The sequence below is a fragment of the Elgaria multicarinata genome, chromosome 11, assembly GCF_023053635.1.
Source record: "Elgaria multicarinata webbii isolate HBS135686 ecotype San Diego chromosome 11, rElgMul1.1.pri, whole genome shotgun sequence".
Taxonomy (NCBI): domain Eukaryota; kingdom Metazoa; phylum Chordata; class Lepidosauria; order Squamata; family Anguidae; genus Elgaria; species Elgaria multicarinata.
Genome location: NC_086181.1, coordinates 18063377 through 18088819, shown reverse-complemented (window position 1 = coordinate 18088819; position 25443 = coordinate 18063377). Strand labels below are relative to the sequence as shown.

Genomic DNA, 25443 nt, shown 5'->3' with positions numbered 1-25443 from the left:
AAGGAGGACAGGGCTTCTGTATCTTTTACAGTTGTATTGGAAAGGGAATTTCAAAAGATGTCATTGTTACACATTATTATTATTATTATTATTATTATTATTATTATTATTATTATTTGTATCCCGCCTTTTGCCCAATGCTGGGCCTCAAGACGGCCTTACGAAGTTTAAAATATACATGGGGGGGGAGGGGACAAAAGCATAAACAATTAAAAAAATACACAACAAAATTATAAGACATTAACATAGATGGAGGGCCAGATTATTCTCCAAAGGCCTGCTGGAACAAAAAAGTTTTAGCCTGCTTCCGAAAGCCCATCAAGGAGGGAGCCAGCCGAGCTTCCCCGGGAAGAGAGTTCCAGAGCACCGGAGCAGCCACTGAGAAGGCCCTCTCCCATGTTCCCACCAAGCGTGCCTGTGAAGATGGTGGGACTGAAAGAAGGGCCTCTCCAGAAGATCTCAAAGCATGGGCAGGCTCATAAGGGAGAATACGGTCTTTCAAATAACCTGGACCCGAACCATATAGAGCTTTATAGGTCATAACCAGCACTTTGAATTGTGCCCGGAAACAGACTGGAAGCCAGTGGAGCTGTTTTAACAGGGGAGTTGTATGCTCCCTGTAACCAGCCCCGGTCATCAATCTGGCTGCAGCTCTTTGAACCAGCTGGAGTTTCCGAACACTCTTCAAAGACAGCCCCACGTAGAGCGCGTTACAGTAATCCAATCGGGATGTAACTAAGGCATGTGTCACCGTGGCCAGGTCCGACATCTCTTCGGGAAACATCAGGAGCCAGGAGCCCTGCCTAGAGTGACCTGATACAAAAGAGGGCAGGGATCTTGCAGCTTTAACTGTTGTGATGAAGAGGGGATTTCAGCAGGTGCTGTATGCATACAAAGGACACCTGCTGAAATTCCCTTTTCAATGCAACTGTTAAAGATACAGGAGCCCTGTCCTCCTTTTCATAGGGTCACCCTACCATTGGCTGTGCGGGCAAGGCTTGATGGGAGGTGCAGCCCAACAACATTTGGAGGGCCCCAAGTTGCCCTCCCCTGCACTGAACTGTGCAGCTGTGCACTGGAAGACCAGCCTGTTTTCCCACTAAGCAATTCCCAGTGCCATAACATAGGCAGTGTGGTGTAGCAGTTAGAAGGTTAGATTGGGACTTGGAAGATCTGGGTTCGAGTCCCCACTCAGCCACGAAGCTCACTGGGTGACTCTGAGCCAGTCACGTTCTCTCAGATTAACCTACATCACAGGGTTGTTATGAGGATATTATTATTATTATTATTATTATTATTATTATTATTATTATTATTATTATTATTATTATTATTTTCCTACAACTCCCAGCATACTGGCTTGGGCATACTGGGAGTTGTAGGACTTCTTTATGTCTAAACAAGCCCAGGATTGGTCTTACGGTGCCCCCCTTTAGATAGCTGTGGGTATTTCTTCTGTTATGAAGCAGACAACTAACATTTCTCTTAGCTCCCCATTTACAACTGCTTCTACATTTATTATTACATTATTATTATTATTATTATTATTATTATTATTATTATTATTATTATTATTACATTTATATACCGCCCCATAGCCGAAGCTCTCTGGGCGGTTTACAAAAGTTATAAAAACAGTGAACATTAAAAACAAATATACAAAATTTAAAACCATAAAACGCATAAAATATAAACAAAAACAGACATGCGTTGGAACCAATGAGAGCAGCAAAAGTATTTGCCTAATTTGATCGTTATTAATAATAATAATAATAAACCCCGAGCATGTGCAGTTTCGCATTTTAAACTCACTGAAAACTTAGTGCCATCATGACGACAGGAATAAATATGGCGTTGGCTTCTGCTGCCCACATCGCCTGCTGCTCTCTGGGAGGGTCGTTTTGGGGACTTCAGCCCCAGTGTCCGGTGCTAGCTGCACTCCTGCAGGTGTGTCTGCTGCCAGGGGGGGGGGGGGGGCGCTGGCAAAATAATCCCTTCGCTTCTGTTTCCTTCGCTTCTGTTTCCTCCACGTGGAGGAGGCAGCCAATTGTTCAGCTCTCTTATTAGACTAATTATTGTCGCACCCACCGCTTCCAGTTCTACTTACATGAATCATTTACGCAGCACTTACAATGTACAATGTGCTTTATTATCTTTTCCTTGATTAGGCTCGCAAGAAGCCTGGGAGATAGATGGGGAAATGAGCCTGTGATTTGCGCCGGGCCACCAAGTAGAGAAGGGTTTAAACTGAGGTCTTCCTGGTCATATTGGTCACAATGCTGGCCTGTGCTCAAGTCTGCTCTTGTTCTACCCCTCTCACCCAGTTCGCATGCAACAGTGGCAAATCTTGGGTTAATTAACCCACGATTTGCCGTGAAACCTGCCTTGCATGTCCCACAGCCATTTTGAATATTCAACCCCCGATCAGGCTGATCAGGGGTTGCTACATGACATCTGAACCTGGACACTATAGATTAATCATGGATTAAACAACCTACAGATAACCTACAATTAGTAGTTGGTTAACTGTGGATTGTTTAAACCATGATTAAACTATAGTGTCTGGATTCAGACATCGCGTAGCAGCCCTTGATCAGCCCAATCGGGGGTTGAATATTCAGAAAGGCTGCAGAAAGCACCCAGAATGTGCCATGGGAAATTGTGGGTTAATTAACCTACGGTTTGCCACCATTACATGCAAACAGCCCTACTCTGTAGATTATCTCCCATTTTAGATAATCCCACAACTCTTGACTCTTAGCCTACCTTCAGCCCCAGGGGTAGGCAACCTATGGACTTCAACTCCTATGATCCCTGATGATTTGCTGGACTGGCCGAGGCTGATGGGAATTGTAGTTCAAAATCCCTTACCACCCCACTCCTACCCCAGGTAATCTAAAATACCTGGGCTTCTACATTCACTCTCTCCCACTTTTGGAGGCTGAGCCCCTCCACAAATCCGCTGGAACTTCGATTTCCCCACTGATCTGATCAAATCTATGAGACAGAGTCACTTCTAGGGGGGGTCATGCACCCTCTTTTATGGAGAACAGCCCTCCATAAAAGGGCTGCCAGAGGAAAGTCCTCTATCTGAAGGCATCCTCTATTCGAAGGTGTGTCCAGCGTAATTCTGGTTTAATGATAAACCACCATAAGAACTGCTGTGGCCCATCAATGATTAGCAGCTGAATGGCAGACTGGACAGGCAGGCACATAGGTCACCTGGCTACAGTCTCCCACACTGGGGTGAGAGGCACCGTGTTCCTTTTTAAATTCTAATAATAATTTCTAAATTTGCCTTCGTACATATAAATTATCATGTGAAAAAATTATGCAAATCTGTATCCTTTTGTTTTTTTCTTGGCGATGCATTTCATCTTTTTTGGCAATGCGTAAGTGGCATTCTCCAAAAAAAGAAGAAGAAAAGTGTGTTCAATATTTGAGAGGCTGCGGATGGAGGTGCCGCTGCAGAGTTTCGTGGCAACGTTTGGAGCAGCAGGGGCAGAGCAAGGGGAGTCGGGGTGTGTGTGTGTGTGATGGTGACGTCCCGCCCCACTGAGCGACATATAGGAAACCTTTTCTACGTAGCATGTAGCTCAGCCGTCCCCACCCTTGCGCCCTCCATCCTGGCTGGGGATGATGGGGTTTGTCACCCAACACATCCGTAGGGCCCTGACGGTGCTTCCAGACAATACTTGTTATTGTGGAATTGCCCTGCATCGTTCACTGAACGTGGGGACAGGGAGCGGTCCAGTTAACATTATCTTCCATTTTTCGCTCTCCCGTGTTTTCCTGCCATTTCATCCATCTCTTTTTCTTAGAAATCTGTTAAGGAGGGGAAGCCAGAATCACTGCTGAGCGCCTCTTGGCCAGTAGCACTAGGAACCTTCTGTCTGGAGGCTTCACACAAGTAAATCTTTTTTGCATCCTGAGGACCTGTTTGTCTCTTCTTTTGATTCGACTTGGATGTTTTCCTCCTTTTGGTTTTAGTTCGTTCCTAATAGCCATTGATGCACCAGTCCTCTGAGAATTTGTTGAGTCCTTTTAAAAAAACAACGACCAACCAGCCTATGTAATCTACCCGGACAGCACTGGTATTCCAGAGCATCTTCTGGGAGACCGGCCTCTTTGCTCTCTCATGCCCACTGACTCGCACCCCCTTTCACCTTCACTTGGCTGCATAAAGGACTCCAAAAGACAAAAAGACGAACGGCCAAAGTGCCAATTTTAGAGATTTGCTGCAGTTTCCACCTCCCTGCACTACAGCCCAAAACTTTTTGCCCCCCTACAGACCAGGGATGCAGCAGGAAAGATAGATCTGGATGTCCTGAGAGATCTCTGGTGATCTGCAACAGATCAGCAAGGATTTCCAACTCCTTTTTTCTTTTCTTTTCTTTTTTAGCAATAGCAGAAAAATGATTCCCCTCCCACCCCAAATTATACTGCTGAAATGAAGAAAGCTTGGGGTAATCAGGACTAGATTCTTGTGTGGAAGGGCTGTGAGCCAGTGCTCCAAAAAACAACACCCTCAGCTCAGAATTCTTTAATTCTCAGGGTAGGAATGCTTCCAGATGAGGCTTTTATGGCACCAGATGTCGACATTTTCCACTCATAACCATCCCATGCTTTCCCACCACCACCACCGTCCTTTTTCTTCTTCTTTACAGCAGAAAATCCTTTAGGGAAGAAAAGTCAGTAGAGCTGTACACGGCCTTCTGGTTGGTAGTGCTAGGAGCCCTGTGTACGGTTGCAACCTAGTTCTTTTGCATCAAGCTTTCATTGGTGGATCTTTGGGTTCTAGTAAAAGAAAAAAGGAAGTAAATCCCAAAAGCCTGAATTCAGTCCACCCCTCATGCAGGCCCTTATCCCCCACCACCACCACCATTTCCCAAGTCCAGTGCCTCTCCCCACACCTCCCCACCAATGCACGTGCATGCTAATCTAACCTTGCCTAACCTGATGGCCTCCAAATGTTCTGGGCTATGACTCCCAACTGGTTGGAAAAGGCTGTTCTGCTGCTCCATGTCCCACACTTCCTTGAGAAGCCGATTTAAACTACGGAATTCGCTACCGCACACGATGTAGTGATGGCCACCCATTTGGATGGCTTTAAAAGGGGGTTGGATAAATTGCTGGAGGAGAAGGCTATCAAGGGCTACTAGTCCTGACAGATGGATGCTACCTCCAGTATCAGACGCAGTGAGCTACGTACACCAGACGGGTACATAGGAGAGAGGGTGCTGTGACACTCATGTCCTGCTTGTGGGTTTCCTGGTTGGCCGCTGGATAAATGGAATGCTGGACTAGATGGGCACTTGGTCTGATCCAGCAGGGCTCTTCTTATGTTCTTATGAGAAATTCTCCCCCACCTCCAACCTTTCCTAGCATGGCACACTTCCTGGGCGTGACCCACATGCCACAGCAAAGGGTGATCAGGGGTCTGGAAACAAAGCCCTATGAAGAGAGACTGAAAGAACTGGGCATGTTTAGCCTGGAGAAGAGAAGATGGAGGGGAGACATGAGAGCACTCTTCAAATACTGAAAAGGTTGTCACACACAGGAGGGCCAGGATCTCTTCTCAAACCTCCCAAAGTGCAGGACACGGAATAACGGGCTCAAGTAAAAGGAAGCCAGATTCCGGCTGGACATCAGGAAAAACTTCCTGACTGTTAGAGCAGTGCGACGGTGGAATCAGCTACCTAGGGAGGTTGTGGGCTCTCCCACACTAGAAGCCTTCAAGAGGCAGTTGGGCAGCCATCTGTCAGGGATGCTTTAGGGTGGATTCCTGCACTGAGCAGGGGCTTGGACTCGATGGCCTTGTAGGCCCCTTCCAACTCTGCTATTCTATGATTCTATGATCTTGGAGTTCAGATGAGGTTTTCAGGCGTTACTGACTCCCTCCCTCTGTTGTCTGCCTTTGGCGCCTGCCAGGGGCCTTCCTTCCCAACCCGCCGTCCTCCGTAGTTCAATGTGGGCTCCGCCCCACCCTCCCCATCGCCCTGGATCCTTTCATTTGGCTCTCCCTCCCCAGTAGACCCAGTTATTCCGAGCCCGTGTGCCTCTGAGGCTCTGATTTGTGCTGTGCTGCATTCCATGCTGTCAGCAAACGTCCTTGAGCTCAGCAAGCAGGCGGCGCATCCCGGTCTGGGCCGGCTTTGAATCTGGGAACGGGACTGCTTGATCCAGAGTTATCGGTGGAGTTGCCGTGGGTTCTGAGCACCCGTGTGCAAGCACACAGCCCTCCTGCTTGCTGCCACGGGGCTCGCACGATTCCTTCTTGGGGTTCTCGCCACGAAGTGGCTGGATAGGCCCAGAATCTCTCAGGGCAGTGAACTTTGCCCCCAGCCAGACAGTGAAGATGGGACATGTCGGGGCACCAGCAGCCATGTGAACCAGTTGGGCAGCACCATGGGGCCAGATGTGGATGGGTGAGTGGGGTGAGTTCTAGACCAGCTGGGGAGGGGAGGAATTTGATGTAGGGAGGATACAGCAGGGGAACATAGTAGCATCTCTTCTCCCCTTTCATCAACACTGACCCCTTTATCTTCAACTGTCCCAACCTTCTTCTGTAATGGGAACTTTATTGGGAGTGCGAGCTTTTTTTGCTAGTGTAGGATGAGGTTCGTCTGGCAATGGGACTGTTCCTGAATTGGGGGGGGGGGAAGTTGTAAGAAGGACAAATTCAAGGACTGAGGTGTGGGTGTGTTTGTGGGTGTGCAAAGGAAAATGATGGACTGATAATGTTTTGGAGAGTCTGCGCATGTTACTTTACAAAAAGCCGCGCATTGTTACTTCGCTGCAGCCTGAGAGGTTAATGAGCATTGCGTGCATATGTGGGAGAGAAAGGAATAAGAGTTTTATGCACACTTTATGTTTTGTTCTATTTATCCAGCTGGGGGGCAAACTAGTTTTATACGGTGGCAGTTGCTTTGAGCTTCCGTATTATGTTCAGAGATAGGTAGTTAGGATGATTCCTGCTGACCTCTTATGGATCACCTCTAGCCACTGCCTAGAGGTAGGCTCTGGATTTGTGGTGGCAAACATGCTTTTGGAACACTTGCAGTGGGAAAAGCTGCCTGGGATGGTGTGTGTATGAGTATTTCATGTCCAGAGGGGGAAGGGGGAACCATCTCTCCCTCTCCTGGCTTCTCTGTTCAAAATGGCCACCTCCTGAACTTTTTCATTTAATTATTTTTAAAATATTGCTACTAGAGCTTCAGTTTGCCCCAAACACTATGAGAGGAATGTTATCATTGGTAATATGTCGCCCTGATTTGTATGTCTGTGTTTGCATGTATGTGACCTTGTGAGCTTATGCAGACAATGCTAACCTTGTGATGGTGTGCATCGTACATACATTTTACATGTCTGTACATTCGGCATTACAAATCTGGCAAGGTCAAACCTTCTCCCAGATGAAATTCTGCGGCTGCAGAAATGTACGCTCTTCCAAATAAATCACAGAAGCGTTGGGCGGTATCTCTGATTCATCAGTTCTGCAACGCAGCTACTTGAGCAAACTTCTGTCAAAATGCTCCAGGGTGGGATGGGGGTGGGGTAAAGGGGACCATTTTTATTTGAACTACATGCATTTAGGAACAGCTGGCAGTCTCTCAAACCCTTTGTGTTAAAATCTAGCCTTGTTCAGTGATGCCTCTACTTTTCCATTCAGCTCGTCAAGGAATGCTGTGTATTCCAGAGGTGTGCACGCACTTACATAGACAAAAAAGGGGTAGCCTTTCCCTTGTATTGCTATCTCATATTCTCTGGGGAAGCTCCCCCATCCCCCTGGCCCAAGCAACGAGGATCTGAGTATCGTGGTATGCAAGGATGAACTTTTGTGCTACCTTGCAAATAAGGCTGTGCATTGTACTAGCCCACAAAACTTCTTACTATCCTCCTTGCCCTCTGTCCACACATACCTATGCTAGTCATCTGTGGCCTTTTATTTTTCTAAAAGAGCCAACTTTTGTAAAACTCCCTGCAAGGAGGTTTCCAGGAGGAAATTCTTTCAGGTGAGCAGAAATTCTTTCAGGCAGCTTTTGTGTATGAATATATGACATGTGCATGTGAATATGAAGAAGACTCTCATATTGTGTGTGAGAGAGATGGGGGAGGGAGGTTGTAGGGAGCTGTTCTGTTGCTAGAAGAGAAGCACAGGGAGGTACCACATGATAGTTGAGGAAGGTAAGCCTTAAGGGTGACTTATAAGCCCCATTGAATTCAGTGCTGTTTGCTCCTAAGTAAATTTCCAACAATCCGATGTGCCTTTTACTTGAAAGCGCGTCTCACTCAACCAAATTGCTTCGACTTCCAAGTTATAAATGCCTAGAATAGGGCTGAACGTATGCTGTGCAAACTTTCCTTGGGAGCACGTTCCTATGGAAATCAGTGGGGGCCATGCTGCCTAGAGCAGAGGTCTTCAACTGGTCCAGGCCCGAGACCCCCCTCCGACTCCCAACCTGCAACATGGGACCCTCTTTCCCAGTTTCCCAATTGCCTAACACCATAACCCATCTGGACTGATCTCAGGAGCCACTTTCGGGTGGCGACCTACTGGTTGAAGACCACTTGCCATATAGTATTTTGCATATAGGCAGGATATAAGTGGAAATAATAATAATAGTAATAGTAATAATAATGCTAAGTACAATTCCCAGGAAGTCAAAATGGATCCAGACATCACCATTTTGCTGAGATGTTGGCACTAACCATGTGGGAAGGCTGAAGATATTCAGGGCTTACAGGTGGGCTCCCATTCCCAGGCATAGGACAGGCAGCCATCAAAAATTGGATTTTCTGCAAACCTGGTAGTAATGGGGTGCTTCATACATTGGACTGCACTAACCCCACTCACAGCCAGATTCTCTATCTAAGTCTCCCTCCTCACGCGCTGAGGAAATGGGAGCTGCCACTGGAATTTGTGCAGTGGCTTAGAGGAGGGAGCGTTCGTTGCTTAGCCTCAAGCACACCACTACTGGGACAACCTAGTAAACAGCTGTCCCCAAATGCAACTTCACTTCCTCAGGAGTCTGCTCCCATAGGGCATCCCGACAAGATCCGGAGCTGAACATTCGTAAGGCTGGCATGAGGAAGCCTATTCAGATATACAGCAGCCACCTGGAGCCCTCTAGATGTGTCAGGTTGGGGATGATAGGAGTTGCAGTCCGCTACTTCTGCTGGAGGTAGGGAGACTGACATACAGGGATCTCAGAGCCAAAACTCTTTCCTTGGAGATGGGGCCAGGTATTTAGAAAGCAACCCTTTACCCGCCACCCACCCCAAAGGCAGTCACTTTCTATGGCCACGAGATGGTGATTGCTGTCTCCAAAGGGGCATCTAACAACAAAGCAAAACAATACAAAAAACACGGCAGCCCTGCGGAATGAGACTGGAAGGATGGGCCATTTAGCAGCATCCTGTCTCCCACAGTGGCCAATCGGATGCCTCTGGGAAGCCCACGAACAGCGGGAGGCTCCATTTAACTATCCTGGCCATTGAAAAAACTAGTCCTCCCTGAATTTACCGGACACCCCCCCCCCCCCTTCTAAAGTCGTCTAAGCGCGTGGCCATCTTTTGGCAGCGGGGCGAATGTTGTGTGAAGTACTTGATGGCGCCTGGCCTGTCTCTCCTAATAATGTCTCGGGCAGGCTGTCCCGGGATGAATGGAACTGATGATTCTTTGGAGACGAGCCTTCTTCTCGCTTGGCGCGCGTGTGTGTGCGCGGATACTTGCGCGAGAGCGTGCCTCTTGCAATGTCTGTTTTCGCAGAGACTCCAGGAAGTTTGTGCTTTCTCTGCGTGGGGGGGGGGCGTGTGCGCGCGCGCAGTTTGCGGCAACTCCGGGTGCGAGGCGCTCTGCACATGCTCAGAGGGTTCCCACCCCCACCCCACCCCGCGCGCGCTTGCCACGAGCGAGGGCTGAGCCAGTCGGGCCAGCCGGCCTGCCCGCTTCCTGCAGTGCCGCGGCACCGCCGGGTACTCCGGTGCGCGCAAGGGGTTAAGCAAGCGTGCCGGCTGGTCGGCGTGCGCTCTCCCGCTCGCCCCGGCGGCGGCGGCGTTGGACTCGGCTCCTGCTGCCAATGAACAAGCCCGGCCGGTCGGCCTGCCTGCCTGCCGCTCTTCGGCGTCGTCGGCGTCGTCGTCGTCCTCTTCCCCGCGGTGCCATGATGTGAGTATGGTGCAGCCCTCCCGCCGCCGCCGCTGCTCCTGCTGCCGCTATTGCGCTCCCCGCCCGCCTCCCCATCCCACCGCGCGCCCCTAGAATGTGGCTGGGCCCCGCGGCGGTGGCAGCGGCGGCGGCGGCGGCGGCTGGGAGCCCGGGATCGGCGGCGGAGCCATGGCCCGCTACGACGGCGGCGGCGGCGGCGGGAGCCAGCAGCAAGAGCCGGCCCTCTCGTCCAGCTGGCCGGCCTTGGGGCCCCGGCGCCGGAGCGTCTGGTACATCTACAGGTACGATCGGAAGAGGAGGACCAGCAGCAGCAGCAGCCGGCAGGCGAACGCCCGCCGCCGCCTGCCCCTCGGAGCCGGCCCCCATTCATGCCTCGTGCCCCCCTCCCTCCGTCCCTCCCCGCCGGCGCCCCATTCATCCCTTCGCCTCGCGCCGCCCGCCCGCCCGCCTCCCTCCCTCCGCAGCCCATTCACTCCCGCGCCCGCCATTCATGCAGCCGTTCAGTCAGCCATCCAGCGCCGCCGGCTCCCACCAGCTCGTGCCCTCCCCGCACAACGTTCTCCCTCCACCACCACCCCCCTCCCGCTTCCTCCCCTGCTCCATGCATCCGGCCATTCAGCCTGCGCGCTCCCGTTCGGATGGATGGAAGGGTGCACGGATGGATGGCGAATGGGAGCCCCGCGGGGTGGGGGAGGAAGGGGGAGCTGAGGATGCTGGCGGTGTGTGATGGGTTGAAGGTGCTTGCCAGAGAGATTAGGTACGTGAGCGCTCTGCGCGCGCCCTTGCGCGCTCTCGCCCACCGGGGTGGGGGCGGGGGAGGGAACATGCCTCGCGTGGAGAGGTGTGTGTCTGTTTTCGACAGGGCTTTGCGCGTGTGTTCCGGTGTGCGTCAGTGAGGCCGTGAGAGAGTGTGTGTGTGTGTGTATGGATGCATCTCTGCATACAGGTCTGGGAGCACTGTGTGTATGCGTCTTAAGACTGCTTAGGCATCAGAGCGCAGGACTGGCTCACAGAGGAGCATGCACGGCAGTTTTGCATGAAGACGGGGGGGGGGCGGGAGGAAGCGACATGGGTGTCAGTTCTGCGCGTGTGCTGTGGAGTGGCCGTGCATGCGTATGTGGCCGTGAGGGTTGGATGTATATGTGCACATCTGTGGGTGTGTCTCTGTGGTTGGGCATGCATGGGTGCCGTCGCCACTGCATACGGCGTTGCTATTGATTAATGCCGCTGCCTCAACTGTACCGTACTCTGAAATGATTATGGTGGCTGAGGAGTTCTAGGAAGGGAGCCGATTGCATATGTATGTGTGCCTGTGCCTCTCTGTGGAATGTGTGGGTTATGTCCCTCTATGCATACAAACGTCTGTGCTGCTAAATGACACACAGGCCCTGTGGATTATAGTGGCCTGGTTCAGACAACACGCTAAACCATGCTGCTTAACCATAAAATGGTTAAGGGTTAAGCAGCATGGTTTAGCGTGGTCTGAACCAGGCCTATGTGTTTTATCCTTCGTAGTAGAACCTTGGACCTGAGCAGCAGGCCTGTGTGTGGAGCATGATGCACTGGCGGCTGTAGACACACTAAAAGACACTCCTTTGGGTTGGGTACACAAGTGTGCCCAAGAGCCATTTGTAGCAACGTGTGTGTGCAGGGCAAGCTTTCATGCCTATCTGTTCTGCCTGTGTACAGTTTTGTGTCTAGTGTACATTTGATGCATGCAACTGGGTATGAACTTACCTGCGATGGGATAGCTATTTGAAACATGTGCGCTATTGATGTACATGTGCCGTTGTATGTCTTTATGACATTTCGTTGCATGCAGACAGTAGCTGAACGCCAATTTGCGAATGTTTGTGTATGTTTTAAACGGGGTTATTTCCCCCCACATCTCTTTCGTGTGGATGTAAAGATATATGTGTGATTGCCTGCTAGGCCACGTGATTCCATGTGCAAATATACATGTTCAGGCGTATGTATGTAAGCATGACTTCTTGTGCACGTGGGGGCTTTGCTGATATATGTGTGCCAGCATCGGGTTTTGAACACTTGGGCATGACATAGATGCTTCCGCAACTGCTCACATTGGCAGTGCGTGCATGTTATCCATTGAATACGCAAGCCCACCTCGGCATATATGGGACTAAGTCATCCACTTTTCCTTTTTAATTAGGGTTTTGAAGATCCAAGTCCCTTTACAGTTACTCTGCAGTGTTGAAAACTGCAGCTAAGTGAGGCCAGTTGAGTTCTACCTGGATTTAGGGCCTTTGTGGTGTTTCCAAGACCTTGCTTAGCCATAGGCCTGTGTAGCAAACATGGCTGCTTCTGGAAGGAACAGCTGTCCGTTGCAGTTTGCTACCTTAGGATGCTGGGCTTGTGTGCTGGTGGTAGGAATGATTTATTTATTTTTAAGCGATGTCATGGGCTGGCTTGCAAGACTGATCACATTGCCGTCCCGTCGTATTTTAGCCTTGTGATAAGTCTCCTTCCTCTAGAACAGGTTGAGGAGAGGAGTTGTGGTGGTCCTCCACATGTTGTTGGACTCCATCAGCCCCAGCAAGTAGGACTAATGGTCAGGGATGATGGGAGTTGTAATCCATCAACATCTGGAAGGCCACAGGTTCCCCACCAGCCCTGCTAGAAGATGGGCACGTGGAACATGTGGGATATGCCTCTCCATCCTTGTTCCTCCTCCTCCTGTACAGATCACCAGAACCTCCCAGGTTAGTTCTAACCTGGAGCCACTGCAAGGTGCCGTTGGCTTTGCCTCTACTTTTCATAGAAGGGGAAAGCATCAGTCTTGGACATGACAGAGGTGCTTGGCAGCCCTTTCTGCCTCAGTAGTTCCCTAGGGATATCCTTTCCAGTGCCTCCCGAATGTAAGGGGACCTGTGTGGACTGAAATTTAGGTGCCACAGATTCTTTGGAATTGTTTGGGGTGTTGAGTATCGCTGTTTCTTGGGTACGGACCGGCTTTACGTTGGTTTTGAGGATACTTTACATCAAGTATGGTAACCATGTGGCCCTCCAGATGTTGGACTACAACTCCCATCAGCCCTAGGGATGATGGGAGTTGCAGCCTATTAACATCTGGAGGGGCACATGTTTACCATCGCTGCTTTACAGGGTCACATGTGTACACACTTGGGCACAAGTGTTCATTCGTGAGCATGGTGAGCTATGCTCTCATGTGGGGCGGCATAAATTCATACAGCGCAGCTACCCAAATGTGCTCCGTCTGCAGAAGAAACCACCGTCTGCTGCAAGAGTTGCTAACTCTGCGTATCGCACATTTCTGGGTATTTCCTGCACATCTTGTTTACCCTGCGGGTGAAAAATGTGTTACGAAAAGCACATCGCTTTTCATCACAGGAGAGGAAACCTGGGCCCTCTGGATGTTGTTGGACTTCAACTCCCATCAGCCCCAGCCAGGAATGGTGGGAGTTGTAGTCCAGCAACGTCTGGGGGTGGGGGGGAGTTTCCCCACCCCTGATATAAGCGATGTGCTCTTTGTAACACATCTTCGACCTGCAGGGGAAATAAGACATGCAGGAAATAACACGGTGCGCAGAAACGTTGCCCAACCCTGCCTTAAGTGTATTCAGCTGCATCCAGTAGGAACGGTGTTCGCTCCTCTTTCTCACACACACGCTCTTGGGGCTACGTTATGTACCAAGGTTCTGCCTTGCAACACGTTCCATTAAGCGTTGCATTGGGCAGGCTGCGCTGCTTGTGACCCACCCAACCAAACATCAGCCGTGGGTCTCCTGGGGCCTGCCGGATGACCTTCCTGTTCCTACAGTACCAAGAAAAACAGGGGGTTTCTCAAGCCCCTGGGGGATGGCGTTTGGCTCAGCGGGTGACACGTTGGCCTAGCGTCAGGACTGCTGTGTGTACGTATTGCAGGCCCCTGCAACATGGCATGCACAATGTAACCAGAAGCTGGGATTCATGTTGGTGGGAATACTGTTTGGTGGAAGTACCATTTGGGGACTTCTCACACTGACGCCAGGACAACTTTCGTGGCAGTGGTTTGTAGTTCACGACCAGAACGTACGATTGCCAGACCCACAACTTGCAGCTGCTGCCCTGTCAATTTGCTGTGTGCAGTGAACTCAGGGGTGGCAGGGAGGAGGCATTAGCAGCCTCAGCTGAGATCGCACAAGGAAGCCTGGAGAAAACTTTTGTCCTGTAGAGTTAGCTTCGTGTAGGAGTTTGTGCCGTTCTCACGACGTTTGCAGTTGTTTCGCCCCGGGCGGCAGGCGTTGCATTTGCAGTTGAGGAGCGCTGTGAAGCGGTGGCTGTATTTGCAGTGCCGGAGGCCTGTGCAGTGGCACTGCTTCTGCTATATTGGTGGCAGGGTCTGAACAGTGCGTCTGGTATTTGCAGTGCTAGCCTACGTTTGCCATGGGCTCCGTCTTTGCACACGCAGCTCTGATGCCGTGGGCACTGGAGCCCGTGCAGTTCCTTCTGCATAACCCGCCTGGTGCAGTGCCAGTGAGCTTGCACGGTGTATTCTGTGTTGCAGAACTGTGTTGCCCAGTGCAGCAGGCTCAATTCCCACTGCGCCGCTGGCAACGAAGGCTGTGCAGCGGCCGCTGTCTTTGGCGCGGATGCTCGGTGTTTTCTCTGTGAGCCGCCCTGCGATCCTGAGCCGCATGCCGTGTGCAATATATTTGCCGTGGGAGGTTTGTGCTTTGGTCTTCGTAGGTGGGTAGCCAAAGGCTGTACGTAGTGAACGTCGTTTAGTGCACTCCCAAGGGTTTGCCCAGTGCACTGACCTCTGTCTGTTGCAGCGAGAGTGTGTTGCTGGCCTCAGAGCTTGTGCAGGGGCTTCTGGACTCCCAGGGCCTGAGTCTTGCGTAGCAGAGAAGGTTTGTACTTGGCTTCGCAGCGCCTGAGCCTAGCGCAGAAGGAGACTGGGCAAAGTTGCAGCGCGCCCTGCATGCCCTTTCGGAGCCTTGCGGTGCGTTTCGTTTCCCGGTGGATTCCACTGCCATGGTGCGTCATGTGTGCTCCGTTTGCAGTTTCGGAGCTTTGTACAGGGAGGGTGAGAGACCTGGAGCTTGCAGGTTGTGCAAACCTGGCACCCCACGGATCCCCCGTACGGACTGTGCTGTGTTGGCAGCGTGACTAGCGCAGGGGGCAGTAGATTATGCTCTGGTTGTTCTCTGCACGTTGGGAGAGGGAATCTGAATGGGGAAGCCCCTTTGAAATGCAGCTAACCTGTCCTGTCGTCTCTTTCCTTTGTAGTGACTACATCATTAAAGAGAAGACGGTGCTGCTGCAGAAGAAGGACAACGAAGGATTTGGATTTGTGCTAAGAGGGGCCAAGGGTGAGAGGGGGCGAGTTAGTGTCACCCGTGGAGGCTAAGGGGGGCTACCTCTGGCCATTTGGGGCTGGCTAAGTGGCCACTTCCTCCCCATCCACTTCCTCGGCTTTCTTCTGTCAGTGTGTCCTCAAAATGGGTTAATTAGTGCTTAACCTGTGGCGACTGTCCTTATATTAGGGTGGTCAGAGGGCTGACACCACCGGGAGAGTTCACAGAAGGAAGGAAGAGCCCAAGGGAACGGGGCCATCCAGTGCTGGATCAAAGTTTTGGAGGGCCCATGGGCACGACCCCCACAATGGGTCCCCTCCTTCGGAGAATCTAGCTTCTCACTGCCCTTATCACCCGCGGCTGCTGCTTTTCATCCTTTTTCTCAGCGTTGCTACAGCTCGCTTGTTCAACAGGCAGAGAGCCAGGGAGCAAGGAGGCTGTGTTGCTCTTTGCCATCACCCCGTTGTCTGGGCCAGGGTGAGAAGCAGGTGAACAAGCAAGTTGCAAGGGTGAAGAGGAGGAGCGACTCCGGGGAGCTCTTGTCACTGGGCCCCTACCAGGGTGTGGGTCCTTGACATGTGCCCAACAATGCCTACCCTAGACGATGCCCCTGGTGCCACCTCTTCTTTGCTAGAAGCTTTGGGCAGGGAGGCACTAATAGCTGGAAATTGGCTTCAAGAGCTGGGTAGGAGGTGCTACCACCCGAGTCGCAGATTTGGTTTCCTGGGACAGAAAACCAGCTTGGCTCTTGGTCTTTGGCTTGCATGAAATGAGAGAAATGGGAGTTCATGCCGTGCTCTAGAACGAGAGGTGCCAGGGCTTGTGCCCACCTTCAAGGTATGCCCTTGATCCTTGAGGCTCTGCAGCGTAATCCCAGCTACTTGTGCAGGGCCTGGGTGTGGCTTCTTCATCACGAGGGAGAGGGGCGTGTTTTTTCGCACATGCTCAGAGGCCCTGACTTGATGGACACTTCCCAAGCTCAATCCGTGGCTTGGGAAACAGACCGCGGATCTGGAAAGGACGTGCCTCGCATGGTTTCCTTAGGGAGGGGTGTCGCAGAAATGCCAAACAAAGCCATGATCCCACATCTTCTCCCTCGTCCCCAGGTCCCACCCCTGGCAGGTACTTCGCTCCAGGGGCATCACTTCACACATCTCTCTCTTTACAGCGCAGACCCCAATTGAGGAGTTCACACCCACGCCTGCTTTCCCTGCCCTACAGTACCTGGAGTCTGTAGATGAAGGCGGCGTGGCTTGGCGTGCCGGTCTGCGCATGGGGGATTTCCTCATTGAGGTAATGGCGTGGCAGGAGAGGCCTCCTTGGGATACCTCATGGGCCTTTTCGAACACCATCATCATCATCATCATCATCATCATCATTATTATTATTATTAGAATCTTTCATGCATTTCTTAGTCACCTTTCAAGACAGCCATCTTCCCAAAGGTGACTTGCACTATAAAATCTACAATTCTATATCAAATAGAAGAAGTTCATGAAAATCATAAATGGATTTTAAAACCAATGTGAACAAGTGCAGAATCCAATATAAACTTCTCCTGTTGACCTACAAAGCTTTTCACTGTCTAGCTCCTTCCTATCTCTCCTCTCTCATCTCACACTATTGCCCCACTCGTGCTCTTCGCTCCTCTGACGCCATGTTTCTCACCTGCCCAAGGGTCTCCACTTCCCTTGCTCGGCTTCGTCCATTTTCTTCTGCTGCCCCTTATGCCTGGAACGCTCTTCCAGAACATTTGAGAACTACAAGTTCAACCGCAGCTTTTAAAGCTCAGCTAAAAACTTTTCTTTTTCCTAAAGCTTTTAAAACTTGATTTTGTTCTGACTTTATGCTGTTAGTTTTACCCTACCCAGTGCCTGTTTACCCTGCCCTGTGCCTGTTTACCCTACCCTGTGCCTGTTTGGTGCATTCTCTTCCCCTCCTTATTGTTTTATTATGATGTTATTAGAATGTAAGCCTATGCGGCAGGGTCTTGCTATTTACTGTTTTACTCTGTACAGCACCATGTACATTGATGGTGCTATATAAATAATAAATAAATAAATAATCCTTTCCATTAAAAGCCAAAGAAAACAATTAGGTTTTTAAAACCTTCATTAAAACAACAGCAGATGGAGCCAGCTGTATATCTCTTGGGAGGGAGTTCTGTGGAGCAGGGGCCACTGCTGAGGAGGCCCTATCTCTAGAATCCCCAGGCGAAGATCTTAACACACAAGCAGGTTCATAGGGGTGTAGGCCAGCTTTTCCCAACCCTGTGTCCTCCAGACGTTTTGCATAACCACTTCCAGCATTCCTGACAATTGCCCATGCTGACTGGGGCTGGTGGGAGTTGTAGTCCAAAACATTTTGGGGCCTCCAGGTTGGGGAACCTGGAACCCAGCCATTTAAGGCTTTAAAGGTTAAAACCAACACTCTGAATTTGGCTCAGAAATGCACCACCAACCAGCTGGTACAGAATTGCTGTAAAATGATCCGACAGTCCAGCTCGTCCTTCCCTCAACCTCGTGCCCTCCAGACGTTTTGGACTCCAGGAATGCTGAGAGTTGTCATCCAAAACATCTGGAGGGTGCCAGGTTGGGGAAGGTTGGTCTAGCCCCACCGAGGACTTTAGCATTCTGCACCAGCTGAATTTTAAGATGCCTTTTTTAATGGTGTGCTGCTTTTAATGATGCACTGGTTTTAAATGTTTGAATTAGTTTTAGGTATTTTATGTTGTTTTTAATTGTGTTGTGCCCTGCCTCGATCCAGAGGGAGAGGCGGGTAACAAATAAATTATTATTATTATTATTATTATTATTATTATTATTATTATTATTATGCTGCTTTTTTTGCGGCAACAGGTAGTCACAAAAGTGTCCAGGTGAGGGTGGGTGGGTGTATGCAGCCTGTGGACCTCATGTTGCTCACCCCTGTGCTAGATAGATCGTGGGATACACATGCAGATCGAAACATGGCAGCAGTAGGGGGAGAGAATGGCGGGAGGCACCGGGTTCATCAACAGCCGTGCTGTCATCGCCATCCTTCCCCTGTCCCTTTGCTTCCCACCTATCCCCTGCAGCAATTTAACCATCAGCTCTTCACTCCAGGTAAACGGACAGAACGTGGTGAAAGTTGGTCACCGGCAGGTTGTCAACATGATTCGACAGGGCGGCAACAACTTGATGGTGAAAGTTGTCATGGTAACCCGGAACCCGGAGATGGAGGAGGCCATGAGGAAGAAAGGTACCACGGTGCATTTTGGGATACGCTGCTTCTGGTTCTCTGTGTGGGGAGGGGAGCCTTTGAGTTCTCTGGGGTAGGAGGTACAGACGGGGAGGCTCCACTCCTGAGATTTCCTAGGTGGTGAATGTGACTGTGGTGTTCCTGCCTATTTACCAGTGTAAATACCTTTTCTATCAGGCCTTTCCCACAACAAACACTTTCCACCACACGCACAGTAACACTGCCATCAGGCTCTTTACCTCAGACCCAAAACCTTTACTTCTCAAGATGTGAGGACACACTGGCTTTTTATTCTGACATATATTCAGAATAAAATATCTGTCATTATTCTCTTTATCACTTTTAACTTTTGGTAGCCATGAACCATAGTTGTGAGATTTTGAAAGGCAGAGAAATGTTTACAGAATTATTTACAGAATTAAGGTGTTAAAGAGAGAGAAAAAACCCACTTTACTCTCCTCCCGCACATAAATAATTAAGTTACAGTAATAAGTCTCTTTGAAACCTTCTCTATAGCCTCTCCCTCTCTCTCTCTCTCTCTCACACACACACACACACACACTCTCAGTCACTGCTCTAATCCTATAAGCACAGATCCTAGGCACTATCTACTTTGTCACAAGCCCTATCTCTCTCTTCCCTATCTAAATGCTTCAGGCACTGCTCCCTGTTTATATATCACACACCATTCCACCATCCCCACATCCACTCACTCAGCCACTCATTTCACATATGCAAATACAGCATATCTCCTGTCACTCATACACTCTCACTCTAGATCTACATACCAGAAAAATGACAGTCATAGCACTCATGCATATGCATACACAGATTCATAACATACGTACATGCGACATCACAGAGACCAACTGGGTTAAGACGAAGGAGCAGTAATCAGTGGTGTGGTATTTGTGAGTATTGAGAGGGAAAGCAGACTTTTTGGTGCATTTAGAGCTCTTACAGAGGGTGGGGTGGGTGCACTTTTGATGGTCATGCGTTTTACTTCAAAATGGGGTAAGTCAGCCCCACTGAGCTCGGCGGCCCTCATTCTGGGAGCGGGGCCAAGACCTCTGCCCCAAAGTCCTGCCCTGCAGTGAGTTTGTTAGCAAGCAGAAATATGGTCTTCACAGAGTTCCAGAATGCGCTAAGGGACCTGTGTAGCCTAACACAGTGAGTAGATTTTAGCAGGCTTTAGCTGACGAGAGTAGGCCTCATTCCTTGGATGGGCTTCTCATAGTTATCTCTCCCTTTTCTCATAGAGTCTTATCTCAGCCTGGAGAAAGTGTGAGGTTTTCACTAGAAGGGCAATTAGTTTCCCACACTGAGATTGTTTGGGAGCCTGCGAGAGGGATCCCCCTTGCTTCTTCTGAGAGAGGGGAGGGACGTAGCCTGTCAGCTCTTGAGAGGGAGGAGGTATCTAGCAGAGGAGCCTATAAGATCCAATCCACGGTCTTCAGGCTTCAATCCAGCTTCAGGGGCCAATGTGCTCGATCAGCCTGGAGAACCATTGTGGCCATAGCTAGACCTAAGGTTTATCCCTGGATCATCCAGGGGTCAAACCTGTTCATCTAGGTGACACACAGGGGATCCAGTGCTCAGGCAAGGGCGAACCCTGGATGATCCCAGGATAAACCTTAGGTCTAGCTGTGGCCTGTGTCTCAAGGGACAGCTTCTGTCTATCAGGGGTGTGGGGGCAGATAGACACTCAGCTACGACAGTTTGATTAGCTGGACAGAGGTGTGAACCTCCTTTGTGTGTATATATTTCTATCAGGGAACTCTAAATATTTTGCACAAGTGGCTTGTTCCATCTTGGTGACCAAAAGAAACTGATTGATGACTGGGACCCGGCAGACCCAGAACCCAGATCTAACATGTGCCCTCATGGCACCACTGGTGGTAGTCCCTTTAGATGGAGAGTAGGGTCTTTTTCATGTCGGAGATTTGAGATGCAGGATGCCAGCGATCGCTAGAGAAGGAAATGAGTCTTGTAAGCCTGAGAAGCAAAACGTTCTTCCACTGGGTAGCGGGTCAGGCTATAACTTAACGTCACAGCCCATGCTTTGCAGCCAGAAAGTCCAGAGTTCGGTCTATGAATTCATTTGCGAAACGGATCAAGTAGCTTTGCTGGGCAAGATGGGCAAATTGGTTCCCCCTGTTCTTGGATACCCGAGAGCTCTCTGCGGGAAACTCTGACTGGCAGCATCCAGCACAATCCCATCTCTACCTGAAGCAAATCCCATTGCGTTCAATGAGACTTGTCCCCAGATAAGTGTGTATAGGATTGCAATCAGAGGGGGAGGAAACTTTGCACTGTAAGCGAGAAATATATTTGGCTCAATGCATTTCAAGTCATGTGACCCTTCAGGGACGACTGATTCAGGGTACAATCCTATGCATGTTGAGGCAGAAAATATTCTTCAATTCCCAGCATTCGCCAACTGGGAGGGGAATGCTGGGAGTTGTAGGACTTTTTTTCTGTCTCAACATGCATAGGATTGCACTCTTAATCTCTTAAAGGGATAAGCAGAACGGACTTGTACATTTTCTCTGAGTTACTTTGAGAAATTACCCTTTGTTTGTTTTTATGCTGTTCTTCTTCCTTCTTCCTTTCCTTACCCTGGCATGTTAGTAGTGGCTTCTGGGTAAAGGGGTGTGCAACATGTGCAATCCCCTCAGAAGTTTTGTGGCCCACCTGGATCCCATGCTGCCTCCACCATGGCCACCACTCGGTTAAATTCCCAGTGATTCTGCTAGAAAACAAGATTTGCGGGGATCACATACTTAGGGTGACCCTATGGAAAGGCGGACAGGGCTCCTGTATCTTTAACGGTTGTATTGAAAGGGGATTTCAGCAGGTGTCCTTTGTATGCATGCAGCACCTGGTGAAATTCCCTCTTCATCACAACCGTTAAAGCTGCAGCAGCCCTGCCCTCTTGACCAGATACAAAAGAGGGCAGGGCTCCTGCAGCTTTATCGGTTGTGATGAAGAGGGAATTGCAACTTTCAATGCAACTGCTAAAGATATAGGAGCCCTGTCCTCCTTTTCATATGCTCACCCTACACACACCTTGTTTCCCAGCAGAATGCTGGGAATACAGCCACACAACCATTTCTGGAAGGGGAGGGTATAATTCTAGGGAGCAGGGAAGGCACTACTCATCCACCGTGTTGCCCATTCCTGCTGTGGTATAAGACGCAAGAAATCTTTCAGAGAGGAGTAGGGACCTGGGGGCTGGGGGAAAGGCTGGCGGTGGGAGTTGGAGGACATAAGTCTGGCCCAACAAGCAAGATTCTAGAGCCATGTTGTTGTTGTTTTTCTTTTTAACTCTAGCTGCACCACAGCAGACGAGGCGACTGCCCCCTCCAGCCATCTCCCTTCGCTCCAAATCCATGACATCTGAGTTGGAGGAAATGGGTAAGGATGGTGACGCATTACTCTTTCTCATGCTGAGGGTATGTGGGGAGTTGCCTTTCCCAGTCCTTTCCATGCTGGATTTCTTCTTATATATGCACCCTCTACTGGAGGGGAGGTCTTACTGCACCAGAAGTACAGGGTGACCAACAGACACACCCATGAGCTGGTGCTTATAGGTATGCATTGAGCAGCTGATACGTGCATCTTTCTGTAGCCTTTTGGGAAGTTACTGTATTTGGTTTGGCCAACTGTTCCTTCTCCCAGCTATTTGCCAAAAGTCTCTTGTCGTTCGGCTCCAAGGCATCTCAGATGTGTGTCCTCCTTTACCTTAGAGCAGAAGACCTTCAAAATGATGGATTAGGCAGAGGCAGACATTCAGAACTTTCTCCAACACTGCGCCTCAGCTATCCCTAGGGATACGTTTATGCATAACTTATTAAAATAGCAGAACCTGAGTAATCCAGTTGCAGAATTCAGCATAGGCTCCAGACTTTGGCCTTCCGTGGGCCCATGTCTTTGCTGCTGTCATCATGGCTTATTTCGCTTGCCCTCTCTGTGGGCTCAGTCCACACCACTGCCCAGAAAGAGAGGGTAGAGCATCTGGGAGTTGCTCCTCCTTCTTCTTGTGTTTGTCACGAGAGCAGCAGAGCAGGTAGCAATGAGGACAAGGAAGAGGCGGGCCAAGGTGTAGTGGGGATTAGCACTAGGCCCCCTTCTGAGGTTTGAACTTTGGCAGGTGTCCAATGATGCCTTCCCTTAGACCAGCCCTGGAAGAAATTTGGCACAGTTCCAGCTACATGAACATTGGTTCATAGGGTGACCATATGAAAAGGAGGACAGGGCTCCTGTATCTTTAACAGTTGTGTAGAAAAGGGAATTTCAGCAGTGGTCATTTGCATGCATGCAGCACCTGGTGAAATTCCGTCTTCGTCTTTACCAGATACAAAAGAGGGCAGAGCGCCTGCAGCTTTAACTGTTGTGATAAAGAGGGAATTTCACCAGGTGCTGCATGCATACAGATGACACCTGCTGAAATTCCCTTCTCTGTACAACTGTTAAAATTACAGGAGCCCTGTCCTCCTTTCAATACGGTCACCCTACCGGTTCAGACATTCAGTATCCTCGCACAAACAGGCCTCAAATGTCCCTTCATGTGGAGAATGTGGTCCTCAGAACCCCCAAGGTGACAACTGCAATTTATCTGTGGTGACAGCAGAACCATGATGGAGAGGTGGTTCCAGTGCAAACCAGTGGATCCTGGGGCTGATCTACACCAAGCAGGATATTCCATTATGAAAGTGGGATATAAAAGGCAGGATCTACACTACTGCTTTATAGTGGTACTGAAGTTCACTGACAACTGTTGGGGCCCATTGACGCATCTGCACCAAGCAGGATATAGCACTATGAAAGCGGTATGGAAGCGGTCTATGGTATGTGTCAATGGGCCTCAACAGTTGTCAGTGCACTTCAATACCACTATAAAGCAGTAGTGTGGCTCCTGCCTTTTATATACCGCTTTCATAGTGCAATATCCTGCTTGGTGTAGATGAGCCCCTGGAGAGGCCTCAATATAGGTGGTGTCATATTAGGAAGATGCAAAATGACATCTCCCATTATACAACCATATATTTGAAAACATCTTTATTCCTATATATATATATAAATTTTTATTTTTTTCCTACAATACTTAAACATACACATTTACATTATCACAAAAGGGGAAAAAAACATAACATACTACATAATATTGAAATGTTGAATACATAATATCTTATCTAAATAACACAATCAAAATTAACATACAAGTGCACCCCCCATCTTTATTCCAAGAAGCCTTTCTTTAACATGCAGCCTTGGATTTCTGATTTTTGCTTCTTTTTAAATTTTGTTTCAACTGATTTATTCTGTTTTTATTTTCATTTTACCTTGTACACCGCTCCGAAATTTTTCAGTGGGGAGCGGTATATAAATATTCTAAATAATAATAATAATAATAATAATAATAATAATAATAATAATAATAGGTGGTGTCATATTAGGAAGATGCAAAATGACATCTCCCATTATACAACCATTTATTTGGGGGATCTTAGGCAAAACCCAGTGCTAATCTGTTGAAGGACTTGAAGGCAGTTTTAGATTTCAGGTTGGGAGCACAAAAAGCAATGACTTTAGGCAGACTCAGGATGGGGTAAAACAAAGGGAACGGTAGCTTGGCTCTGACTAACAAAAGGAAAACTTCCTTTGGACTCCTGGCTATTTGGCTGAATTAAAGCTTGTTGATGAAGCCTTTAAGTAGGGCTACTTAAAACATAGGGCACCACAAGAGAAGAGAAGACAAGGGGAGGAATATATAACTTTTCAAGTACCAAAAGGGCTGTCATATAGAAGTGGGCTGCAAAGCAGTCAGACGATGGAACTAGATGTCGAGGAGGGCTTTCTGTCACTGGAAATAGGCACGCAAAGACTGGACAGCCATCTGTTACGGATGCTTTAAACAAGATTCCAGCACCGAGCAGGGGGTTGGATTCGATTGCCCCTTCTGACTCCCATGATTTTGTGATTCCCCAGGTGGCGCTTAAATCTATTTTGAGGTGAGGATGCATCTGGCCACATTTCCTGCCGGTTTAAATGTACCCTTGTGAGCTGCTTGGCCATGGTGGTGGCTTCATAATCGGGAATTATTATTAGGGATGTGCTCCGCTTCTAATCGGACCGGAGAAGCAGTAGCGGAGCGGGGGGCTTCGCCTGCCCTTAAGGCGGAGGCGAAGAGGATTGGGGGGCCGGCAGAGCGTGGCGAAGAGGATCGAGGTGAAGGCGGATCCTTCGCCTCGATCCGGAGCTCCGCCGGAAAGGTAAGTGGGGTTTACCGGGCCCTGCCGCTGTCGCTGTCGCCCATGCGGCGACGGCAGCAGGGCCCGGTAACGCCCCCCGCCCTCCTCTCCCTTACCTGCCTCCGTCCGCGGTCCGTCAGCGTCTCCAATTGAGCCCGTGGTTCCAGCAGGAAGTCTGCGGCCCAGACTTCCTGGTGGAACCGCGGGCTCAATTGAAGACGGCGACGGACCGCGGACGGAGGCAGGTAAGGCCCCCTCCCCCTTGGTCCCTTACCGGGCTCTGCCGCCGTCGCCGCATGGGCGGCGATGGCGGCAGGGCCCGGTAACCCCCCCGCCCTCCTCTCCCTTACCGGCCTCCGTCCGCGGTCCGTCAGCGTCTCCAATTGAGCCCGTGGTTCCAGCAGGAAGTCTGGGCCGCACTTGCGGCCCAGACTTCCTGGTGGAACTACGGGCTCAATTG

The 25443-nt window shown here is 49.8% G+C and overlaps 1 protein-coding gene across 1 annotated transcript in view; it reads left to right on the top strand.

Annotated features, from left to right (window-relative positions):
• Positions 1–25443, top strand: part of SHANK1 (SH3 and multiple ankyrin repeat domains 1) — a 92524-nt gene that overhangs the window by 43109 nt on the left and 23972 nt on the right. The window contains exons 14-19 of the mRNA XM_063137709.1: positions 7639–7647; positions 8930–8947; positions 15422–15504; positions 16658–16782; positions 18594–18737; positions 22074–22146. Coding sequence (XP_062993779.1) covers positions 7639–7647; positions 8930–8947; positions 15422–15504; positions 16658–16782; positions 18594–18737; positions 22074–22146 — 452 coding nt within the window. The remainder of the gene's footprint in view (positions 1–7638; positions 7648–8929; positions 8948–15421; positions 15505–16657; positions 16783–18593; positions 18738–22073; positions 22147–25443) is intronic.